Consider the following 12,376-nt stretch of genomic DNA (forward strand, 5'->3'; position numbering starts at 1 on the left):
GTCCACCACATCACTTTCACCAATCCTGAAGGGGATCTGGGGCAATTGCTTCGTAGATGAATTCTCCTGGTTGATGACAGAGGGTATGACCCAGCCAACGCAGATGTCTCGTTAGGATGACTTGTCAGAAGGAGGTGATTTTGCACTGGTGTCGCACCGAATTGTTGGAGCCAAAGTGATGCCATCGGACACGAAGGATGCGGCGTAGACAGAGGTAGTCAAAGGATTCTAGTCGTTTAATATCTTCCACCCTCATCGGCCATGACTCGCTACCGTAAAGGAGAATCGTTCGCACTAGTGCTTGGTAGATCGTACTTTGGTGGTGCGTCGTTGTAAATTTTGCCAATATAATAGCTTAATTCCTTAGTTTCTGACTACCAACATCCAAATGAAAGTAATACACTGAAATGATTAATTGGATGATTGAGTACATTAATTTGCAAGAAACCTAGGTTTCTTGCCAGTTGGCTTGGTTTGAAGATTCCATCTTGTGATTCTCTCCTGTTACATTCTAATTACCTGTCTGTCGTATTGGAGTTGTGACTTGTCAATGTAAAATTGTGGCTCGATAGAAATGAAACATCTTGGAGTTGAATTTCTCTAGCAAGTGATTTGATCTAACAGCATTTGTTAGAGAAATTATATTGTGGAAGGGCCATGTAACAACACACAAAGCTGTTTAATTCATTTTGAATTTATTCTATGAGGTAACAAAATTTTCATCATGCAATGGCAACCTTAGTCACTGAAATAATTGAAATAAGTAAGCTGAATATAAGTTATTGTAGATGCTATGTGAACTTTGGATATAGATTTAGTGTTAATTTGCTAAGTAAGTTCCTCACTATCAAAAGTATCATTTTATGTGTACAAATATGATAACCATACTAGTTTTAACTTGTAATATAAAACAATTGACTTAAGTTAGTTGGAGGTTGGTTAAAATACTGTATTTACTTGTGTATAAGTTGCATTATTTTATACTTGATTTTAACAGAATAATCTGGGGTGTGATATACAGGGCAAATCTAAAACTAAGGGAAAAAATTGTGTACCAAGACTTAACACTAAATTAGGGGTGAGATCATCATCATCATCATCATCGTTTAACGTCCGTTCTCCATGCTAGCATGGGTTGGACGGTTCGACCGGGGATCTGGGAAGCTGGAAGGCTGCACTAGGCTCCAGTCTTATCTGGCAATGTTTCTACAGCTGGATGCCCTTCCTAACGCCAACCACTCTGTGAGTGTAGTGGGTGCTTTTTACGTGCCACATGTATATATGAATGCGATTTATACATGAGTAAATTTGATAGTTGAAGTTGATTTTAGAAAGTAGGGCTTCTTAAAATATTATTGTATCAAAGGCTCATTGGAACATAACAAATTAGAGAATCTTTCAACTCATTGTTAATAGGATGATACTGACAATGACAATTTTAACAATGTAGCTGCAAAGATTTATTTTATTCACTTCTGGTTGATGGAGAATGTCCATCTCAGTTAATTAAAATAAGAGGAAACAAATTTTAATTGCTCAGAGTGTTCAACCATCATGCCAAGAATATCAGAGAGCTGTGTTCATTTAATTTACTGTGAGGGAGTGCTGAAAATTTCCTGGCTTTAGGTAAAAAAAAAAATACAGGAGGATCAGTTAACTATGATTTCATTCAACATCTTCCCCTCTCAGACTCACACACTTATTGCAGTGGTCCTTTAGTTTTTTTCAAACCCTGCAAAAAAACTCAGAAGGTTGGGCTTCCAACCTGGCCTTTTGCCAATACCCTTGAAGCCAGGAACTTTCCCCCCCCCCCCTAGTTCTTTTTTTGATATTGTATGCTAAAATTTTTTTATCAGTTTGATTGTTTTTCAAGCTCTTTTTAAAGTGTCTTTTTAATAATTTTCATTGCAGAAATTCTTGGGGACGCCATGTATCCCAGTTATCTTGTATTGATGCTATGGTGGTGTCAAATTACAAAAATCAGTTCCAGCAACAAAACATTATCCGGGAATTAAATAAAGTAAGCTTTATGAAATAAAAATAAATAGTTCTTTATATATATATATATATATATATATATATATCATCATTTAATCTCCTTCTTCCATGCTGGCATGGATTGGTCAGTTGGAGAGGTGCTGGTAAACCTGAGAACTGCACAAGGTTCCATTGTCTGCTTTGGCATTGTTTTTGTGGCTTGATGCCCTCTCTGATGCCAACCACTTTACAAAGTAAGTGTATTGGGTACTTTTTATGTGGCACCAGCCCAGGTGCTTTTTACAGGGCACCAGTGTCAGCAGGATCAGCAAGTATTAGGTTGTCAAGTATGAAATTTGTAGTAAGGTATATGGTAAACTTTGACAGCTGCTCATTTTGCACCATTTTTATATTTTGACAGTCTTTATTTTTTGTGAGAAAGTTGACACAGCTATTTCTTTATTCTAACTTATTTTGCGCTTTATAAAGTATTTATAAATAGTTTTTTGCTATTTTTATTTAGTAATGGATAAGTCGGAAATTCATACAGTTTTGAAATATGAGTTCTTTCTTGGAAATACAGCATCACAGACAGCTTGGAATATTAATGGAGTATTTCATTCTAATGTTATTACACAGCAGACAGTATCAAATTGGTTTGAAAAATTTCATTCTCACAAATGACCAATGTGGTCAACCAAAAACAAATGTGGATAATGATGAACCGAAAGCCACCATCGAGTCAGATCAAAGTGCCTGTGAATTATCATTGTTGTTTGGTGTTAGCAAGCAAACAATATTGACTCACCTAGTTCAAATCGGTAAAGTGAAAAAGTTGGATCAGTGGGTTCCACATGAACTCAATGAAAATCAGAAACAGCAATGTTTGGAAGCCTGCATTATGCTACTTGTCACAAAAATGAATCATTTTTGAATCAAATTGTAACGTGATGAGAAATGGATCCAATACAACAACCATAAGTGTTCAGCACAATGGTTGGACAAAGACGAGCCACCAAAACAGTCCAAAAAGCAAAATTCATCAAAAGAAGCTGACGTTGTGTGTTTGGTGTTCTGGCGCAGGTGTAATCCATTATGATTTCATTAAACCTGGCTCATCAATCACAGCTGAAGTATACTGCAGCCAACTGGACCAAATGATGAAAAACAGGCTAGATTAGTCAACAGATCCACTCCTATTTTATTGCAAGACAATGCCAGACCACACATTACAAAACTGACATTGGTGAAACTACAAGAGTTGGAGTTGGAAGTTTTCCATCATCCACCATACTCACCTGATCTTGCCCCCACTGACAACCACTTCTTTCAGAATTTGGATAACTTTTTGATAAGAAAGAAATTTAATTCTGACGATGCTGTAAAACAGGCCTTCCAAGATTTTATTGACTCTAGATTGCCAGGCTTTTACAGTTCTGGGCTGGACAAGCTATGGCTGAAATGGCAAAAGTGTATTGGCAATATTCATCAAAGTTTATACTTTGATGAATAAAACTATTCCTTGTATTTATAAAACATTAGCAAACTTTTTTTCTTTTCTACAAATTTCATACTTGTCGACCTAATAACTTGCAAGACAAACACCCCTTGGCTGGGAGAGGGAGTGGTACTGTGGGAGGCGGTCTTGTGCTAGTTGAGAGGTTAAAGTATAACAGAGGGATAGAGATATGGAGGAGATACTTGGCTACCCCAGTAAGAAAAGAAAGGAGACATAGAGTAGAAAGATAAACAGAGAGAGAGAGAGAGAGAGAGAGAGAGAGAGAGAGAGAGAGAGAGAGAAATAGATGGTGTTGGAGATGCTTTGAGACAACTCACTTATGTGTGTGTTTGTATGTATGTGTGTGTGTTTGTATGTATGTGTGTCTATTTACTTGCCTGTGTGGTTTAGATAGTTTGTCTACTACTTGCATAAATTATTTATGTAATTATTTTAAAGCTATACCCTTGCATCAACCATTTATTAACAGAAAGGCAATCTTGCTGGTTTTCCATCTGGGTGACTATAAATAAGGTACCTTTTCTTAAATACTTTTCAACCATGGATGAGTGCAATGTTTGAAAATAACCTCTTTTTTACATTAGTATAAGTCCACAGTGCCTTGCTTTAATGACACATTTAACTCTTTGACGCAGTAAGAAATAAAGATGTACAAACAGTCATTTGAAAGCATCAGTTTTATTTATTGTGGGTGTTTTTGTGTTTTATTATTACAATCATAGTTGAAGGTGGCAACCAAGCAGAATCATTAGCACACTAGACGAAATGCTTAGGGGCATTTCTTCTGATTTCAGATATCACCGAGGTTGACTTTACCTTGCATCCTCTTGGGGTTGATAACACAAGTACCAGTTAAGCACTGGGGTTGATGTAATCAACTTCTCTCTCCTCAAATTGCTGGCATTGTGCAAAAATTCGGAAAAATTATCACAGTCATAATTAGTTATATTTCCTGTTTTTTTTGGTTGTTTCATCTCATTTATCTATAATATAAATTTTACATGGGCGATTGTTGTATTCTTTCTTTCTTGTCTTGAGGTTCACAGCTGAACGGCTGCGTGGATTCGCGTGCAAAATGGCACACATGTGGAGATGGGTGCATAGATTGGAATGCGGTTTCTATTTTTTTCTTAGCCCCCCCTACTTATCGAGAAAATCGATTAAAACGTTTTATAATGGAATTCCCCTGTTTATTCCCCCATTAAAATAACCAGTTGCCTACACAGCCGGCATATACCATTTCGCTAGCAACAAGGGGAGTGCAGGATGCCAGTCAGCCAAAACTTTCGCTCTCTTCTGTCACCTCTTTGTGGGGTTAGGGTTAAATATTAAATCTTAATTTTTAGTTACAATTTCTCATTCAAACTATATAATAGGCAGAATTGTTGGATTAAGACAGTAGGGTATTTTGAGGGAGGTTTGGCTGCTATTTCTACCAGGTCTAGCTACCATGTACTGGTCTGAACTTAATTTTCATTCACATATGCCTAACCGAAAACGATCACAGCCACATCATCCAAACAGACCGGGTTTAGCTGCTAGTAACATATATACAAAGATTCATGGAAGAAATGTAACCTCCCCCCAGCTCTTTTAACCCTTTAGCATTCAGATTTCTTAGTCAAATGTATTGCTTATTTATTCATATTGTTTTGAACTAAACAGATATTATTTTTTAGCTTCAAGGTTTCAATATGTGAATATATATTTTTAGAATGACATTGTAGGGTAGGTATGAGAAGGCAGATTTGGTCACTTTAAATATAAAACAGGTAGAATAATTGGGCTGGATATGGTCCATTTAAATGTTAAGGGGTTAACTCAGTGATGTCTTTCATTTGGATTAGCTATAAAGTGATCACCTTTTTGTTTTATACATATATGATTATGTGAATTACATAACTGTTTAAAGCTGCTAATCCTGATATAAAGCAAGCTGCTCAAATTTAGTGTCAGTGCATTGCAAAATTCATCAAAGATAAAGTGTGTTAATGTATGTATATTTCTATGATTACAGACAATTTTATGCTATAAAGATTGAAATGCAATCTGTTTTTCTTATTTTAGGCCTACTGTGGATTTCATGACCACTTACAGCAAGATGCTGGTTATCTTCCAGCAGTATGCTCTGGGAATTGGGGCTGTGGTGCATTCGGAGGAGATCATCAACTAAAAGGTATTCAGATCATTAGTTCTTTTAGTTGTGCCTTAATCACACTCTTTTAGCTGGGTTTTGTTTTGATAAAAAAAAAAAATTCGAGCGAGGTCGTTGCCAGTACTGCCCAACTGGCCCCCGTGCTGGTGGCACATAAAAGCACTCACTACACTCTCGGAGTGGTTGGTGTTAGGAAGGGCATCCAGCTGGAGCCTGGTGCAGCCATCTGGTTCGCCAGCCCACAGTCAAACTGTCCAACCCATGCTAGCATGGAAAGCAAACGTTAAACGATGATGATGATATTTAATCTACCAGTTAATAATACTAGCAGGAAAACTGCCCAGAGGGCAGTTTTCTACAGGCATATGTGTTGCGCATATTGATATTATATACACATATAGATATGATACATAAATTATAGAGTAAATTGACAATATGCTCATGAATTGAACAAAGTCCCTGTTATAGTTTATTCTATAATCAGTAAAATAATCCATGATACATTTAAAAAAGATGATAATGGAAATTGGAAAAGAGATGAGACTATCAAGGGAAAAATGTTCATGAATCTTCGCTTGAGTGAATTTGAAAATATATGTACTGGTGGGAATTAATGAATTACATTTACCAACATGAAGAGTTGAGTTTTGCTATATTGTTAATCATCATCATCATCGTTTAACGTCCGTTTTCCTTGCTAGCATGGGTTGGAAGGTTTGACCAGGGTCTGGGAAGCCAGGAGGCTGCACCAGGCTCCAGTCTGATCTGGCAGTGTTTCTACAGCTGGATGCCCTTCCTAACGCCAACCACTCCGTGAGTGTAGTGGGTGCTTTTTACATGCCACTGGCACAGGTGCCAGGGGAGGCTGGCAACGGCCACGTTCGGTTGGTGCTTTTTACGTGCCACTGGCCTGGTTTCATTATATTCACTTATAGACGTCTTAAGTGTTTTTAGTTTCCCTTTCTTAGCAATTAAAAAGAAACTTAAATACATTTCAATTAAAAGAGAGTAATGAATGTCTCATATCACTGTAGAAATTTTTTTTGCAGACATATGTCAGCAAATGGACCCTTTTCATTTATCTTGGTTAGTACTTATTCTATCTGTCTCTTTTGCTGAACCGCTAAGTTACGGGGACGCAACACACCAGCATCATTGTCAAGCGATGTTGGGGGGACAAACACAGACACACAAGCGTATACACACACACATACACCACACACTCACTCACACACACACACACACACACACACACACACACACACATATATATACGACAGGTTTCTTTCAGTTTCTGTCTACCAAATCCACTCACAAGGCTTTGGTCGGCTCGAGGCTGTAGTAGAAGACACTTGCCCAAGGTGCCACACAGTGGGACTGAACCCAGAACCATGTGGTTGGTAAGCAAGCTACTTACCACACAAACACTCTTACATAATGCTTTTAAAAATAATTTACTCACTTGTTTTTTTTTTGCTTTATTACATTTTTTATGAATGTGAAGAAAAGCTATTTGCTGACATATGAATTCAAATGGAAGTTGACATTTAAAACAGAAGTGAATCTTGTAATATTGAACATTATAATTTATGTTTAATATACAAATAAACTTTATAGTTTAAAAATTTTTTAATATTCATTGATAATTTCTTCAAAGTAATATTACTTTTTTTTAATAACATGGGGGGGGGGGACTGGACACAGTCCAGCATTTCTTCAATCATTATAATATAGATTATATTGAAACTTTTGGCTGGCTATGTGGTTATATGTGCAGGTATGACTGTATGGTTAAAAGTGAAGGCATGGCCAATGGTTAAGAAGCTCACTTTGCACCCATGCAAGCGTCTTCTATAGCCTGAGGCCAACCAAAGCCTTGTGGGTGGATTTGGCTATAGTAGAAGACACTAGCCCAAGGTGCCACGCAGTGGGAATGAACCCGGAACCATGTTGTTGGTAAGCAAGCTACTTACCACACAGCCACTCCTGCACCTATATATATATATATATATATATATGCAACAGTGTGGTTTCAGGTTCAGTCCCGCTGTGGTGCACCTTAGGCAAGTGTCTTCTACTATAGCTCCAGTCCAAATTCCAACCAAGACCTTTGGAGTGGATTGGTAGATTGAAACTGAAAGAAACTCGTCATAATATGGATGTATGTATGTATGTATGTGTGTGTGTGTGTGTGTGTGTGTGTGTGTGTGTGTGTGTGTGTTACCATTGCTTTGCTTTGACATCGCTTGGAAGTTGAAAGCAAGTGTCTTTATCATGCCAGTAGTGTCCTTCATTTCCAATCTTCCGTAAAAACATGTCTGGTCACTGGGAAATATTAACTTACTTGGAAACAGGTAGGGTTTGGTGAGAGGAAGGTCCTTCAGCATTAGAAAATCTGCTTCAACAAATTCCATCCAACCCATGCAAGTATGGAAGAATGGATGACAAAATAACTGAAGAATATTTCATGTTCAAAACATCGTAGGAGATTTGTTGAAAACTTTGCTTTGGCATTAATGTTCTTATCTCTATCTCTGTTTCAGCATTAATACAAATGATGGCATGTGCTGAAGCAAACCGGGACCTATGCTATTTTACATTTAAAGACAAGCGTTTGGCAAAAGAATTGTGTGAGATGCATAAGTTTTTAACTTCTCATTTCATCATTATTTGTAAGTATTCAAAGTGTTATTCTTAACATCTTACAACCCCCTAACATTTTTGGGAATTTATCTATTGAGTAACTATTTTGTTTTGAATCACATACTTAATTATTAGTGGTCTTGTTCCTCTTTTGACTGTATATTATTATTATTATTATTATTATTATTATAATTATTATTATTATAATTATTATTATTATTATTATTATTATTACTACTATTATTACTATTATTATTACTACTATTATTACTATTATTATTATTATTGTTATTATTATTATTGAATGAGAGAGCAGTGCATGCCATCAAAGTGACACTGGGGTAAAATATACAAAGCCCAGTATACCCATCATGACTACCCGTCTGATAAGGGTACACTAGGCACATGCATCACAACCATATGTGCATGACATAGTGATCTCATATCAAGATAAACAGTGCATGACCATGTAGGTGGGTCCCTGTTAGAATTTTCTTCTGGTCGAACAACCTATCCTGCTCAAAAGGTCCCTAAATAAGGATTGTTTAAGGATGTTGAACGAACCACCCATGTTTCCAAAGGTGAATTATCCAAACCTCTAAGAATTCCTTTCACCACATGGCTATGATGCTCCCCCACTACTTCTGCTCATGATCAGAGATGCACATATCGTCAACCACTAAGGGACATGCTCAACTGGTCATGGCCAAGCAAATGACAAGCAAATCTGTGGTATTGAGCAGAATATTTGCTGTAGCCCATCTTTTATACCAAGACAAAACAATGTACATGATAACACCTCCAATCAGTTAAGATCAGAAGCCACGAGAGCCACTGCCTGGTACTGCATCAGGGCATTTTATTATTATTATTATTATCAATATCATTATTAGTGGTAATTATATTATTATTATCATTATTATTAGTGGTAAGGGTGAGCTGGTAGAATCGTTAGCATGCCAGGCAAAATGCCTAGCAGCATTTCATCTGCTTTTGTGTTCTGAGTTCACCTTCCACCGAGGTTGACTTTAGCTTTCATCCTTTTGGAGTTGATAAAATAAGTACCAGTTGAGCACTGGCATTGATGAAATTGACTCACCCTCTCCTCCACACTTGATGGTCTTGTGCCAAAATTTGAAACCGTTATTATTATTGTTGTTGTCCTACTGGGGTAGCTAAGTATCTGCCCTGATGACCCCACAGGTGCTGGCATTATGTAAAAAGCACCTGTGCTGGTGCCATGGAAAAAAACACCCATGTTGGTGCCACTTAAAAAAGCTCCCATGCTGGTACCTCGCAAAAAGCACCCTTGCTGGCATCACATAAGAAAGCACCTGTGCTGGTGCCACATGATAGAGCACCAATGCTGGTGCCATGTACAAAGTACCTGTGTTGGCACCACATAAAAATGCATGTGTGCTGGCACCACAATTAGAAAGCACCTGTACAGTGCCATGTAACAAAGCAGCTGTGCTAATACCACTTGAGAGGGTGCCCATTCTGGTGCCACATGTTAAAGCAGCTGTGCTGGCACCATTTAACAGCACTCAGTACACTATAAAGTGGTTTGACATAAAGGAAGAGCATCCAGTTTTGCCAAATCAGATGACTGGTGTATGGTGCAGCCCTCCAGTTTACCAGTTCCTATCAAACGTCCAACCCATGCCAACATAGAAAACAGACGTTAAATGATGATGATGCTGGTGATGATCATTGCTTGGCAAACTGGTAGAACCATTAGCATGCCAGGCAAAGTGCTTAGCAACATTTTGTCTGTCTTTATGTACTGAGTTCAAATTCTGATGAGGTTGATTTTGCCCTTCATCCTTTCGGGATTGATAAAATAAATACCAGTTGAACACTGAAGTTGATGTAATCGAATCACATCTCCCCAAAATTGCTGGCCTTGTGCCAAAATTTGAAGCCATTATTATTATTATCATTATTATTATTGGTGGCACGTAAAAAGCACCATCCGTCCGTGGCCGTTTGCCAGCCTCGTCTGGCACCTGTGCCGGTGACACGTAAAAAGCACCCACTACACTCACGGAGTGGTTGGCATTAGGAAGGGCATCCAGCCGTAGAAACATTGCCAGATCAGACTGGGCCTGGTGCAGCCTTCTGGCTTCCCAGACCCCAGTTGAACCGTCCAACCCATGCTAGCATGGAAAGTGGACGCTAAACGATGATGATGATGATGATTATTATTATTATTAATATTATTTTTACTTTTGATTGCATTTTGTAACATTTTGTAATGTGCAAATAGTTAACACATGGTTCCTGTACAATAAACTTGAAGAGAATATAAACAAGTTAGAAATCAAATTAGCCTTTTGCTAATGATATATATATATAATTATTTTAACATCCATTTTACATACTTTTTCTATGGCTGGATGCCCTTCCTGTTGCCTACCCTCACCTGTTTCCAAGCAAGTTATTATCTCCCCATGGCCAGAAACATGTTGGCAGAATATCGGAAATAAATGGTATTGTTTGTATGACAGTGATATTCATTTACAACTTTTACAACTTTTATGTTCTGTCAAGAAAAGGAGACACTGCACACATACACACACAAAAGATTCCTTCAGTTTTTATCTACAAAACCACTCACAAAGCTTTGGTCAGCCTGGGCTATAGTAGAAGGTACCATGCCAAAAGGTACCATACTGTGGAACTGAACCCAAGGCTTCTTGGTTAGGAAGCAAACTTCTTAATCACACAGGCACTATAAACACTACATACATACATACACACATTAATATGTGTGTGTGTGAGTATCATTTGTATGTATGAATTTTGATTATTAATGTTTGCCATTCATCTTATTAGAATTGTTTAATCTGTTGTAGGTCAATTAATGAACTTGTTAGAACAGTTCTATGAGGATGGACTTGCACAGTGCAAAGCAGAACACTGCAAGCAGAACAAGGCAAAACAATGCAGAGCACATCAAATGACTTTATTCGATTACATCTACCAGCATTGTACCAAGGAATAAATTCTGTCAGTTCCATACCAGCAAATATTTAACTAATACTGGTAACTTTGTTATTGCAACAAAGATTCCCACATCTTTGGTATTTGAAATCTACTGTCTATGGCTAATTAAGTTTCTTTCAATGTCTTATAAACAGCTTTGGGCTTTCCCTTATTAGGGAGTTTGAAAAGATGTATATCCTGTTTTTTTTAGACCTTACATAAAGTTATCTATTTTGGACTTGATATATTTTGGAGCTGATGTATGTTATTGAAGGTATAAACTGTGGTATATATATATATATATATTATATATATATATATATATATATATAAATATAAAGAGACTGAAGATAATCTTAGAATTTGGTGCATGTTTTTTTATCTAATAAAAGTCATCGTTTGTTATCATGACTTTAGATTCTTTTGTACACTTCCATCAAACATGTCACATGTTAAGCCAGATTTAAAATACTGTATTTGTTATTGAGCCGGCTTCAAGTAATAATATCAAATATTACAAAAGCATTTAACTGGATTTTGTGGAAAGAAAATTATTTTCTATTCAAAAATATCTTCTATCTTTTAGTATATGTTTATATGTTTTCAATTTCCAGGTGCTAATCATATTTAAAACAAATTCTCATTTTCCTTAAATAAGTATTTATTCTCCATTATTTTCTCAAAATGGAATTTACTTCAGTTAACACTGGATTTATATTCCCATAAATATTGACTGTATTGGCCAATATCGATACAGTGTCTGTTAGGGAAAAGTTCCAGTGTTGAGAATTCTTGTAATAAGTTAAATCCAATAACAGATTATTTTCTTCCCCTTCGCACATGCAAGAAAAGCTAAGCTTTGGCTGTTTAGATCTCCTTCAGGTTCCTGGTGGTGTCTGCAAATCTTATAACATGAGTAGGATCCTTCCTTCCTATTTAAATAAAACTCCCAACTGCTTAGCAAAGTAGTGCATATTTTGTATAATTAAATTTCTTTCTTATAGCACCCAGCTCCATCTTGCCTAACTGTGCAGTGTATGTTATTTGTAGGTGATTGGGGGTTTTGATTCACGATTTGCGTGATTTCTTTTACT

The 12,376-nt window shown here is 36.9% G+C and overlaps 1 protein-coding gene across 2 annotated transcripts in view; it reads left to right on the plus strand.

The window, feature by feature from the left end:
* The window catches only part of LOC115211837 (poly(ADP-ribose) glycohydrolase), a 37,990-nt gene extending 26,403 nt beyond the window's left edge, over window positions 1-11,587 (plus strand). For both annotated transcript variants that reach the window (XM_029780555.2, XM_036503267.1), the window contains 4 exons: window positions 1,912-2,020; window positions 5,564-5,672; window positions 8,195-8,323; window positions 11,153-11,587. In XM_029780555.2, the coding sequence (XP_029636415.1) occupies window positions 1,912-2,020; window positions 5,564-5,672; window positions 8,195-8,323; window positions 11,153-11,301 (496 nt within the window). In that variant the 3' untranslated portion in view covers window positions 11,302-11,587. The remainder of the gene's footprint in view (window positions 1-1,911; window positions 2,021-5,563; window positions 5,673-8,194; window positions 8,324-11,152) is intronic.
* Window positions 11,588-12,376: the final 789 nt, after the last annotated feature.

Source organism: Octopus sinensis, linkage group LG5, assembly GCF_006345805.1.
Source record: "Octopus sinensis linkage group LG5, ASM634580v1, whole genome shotgun sequence".
Taxonomy (NCBI): Eukaryota; Metazoa; Mollusca; class Cephalopoda; order Octopoda; family Octopodidae; genus Octopus; species Octopus sinensis.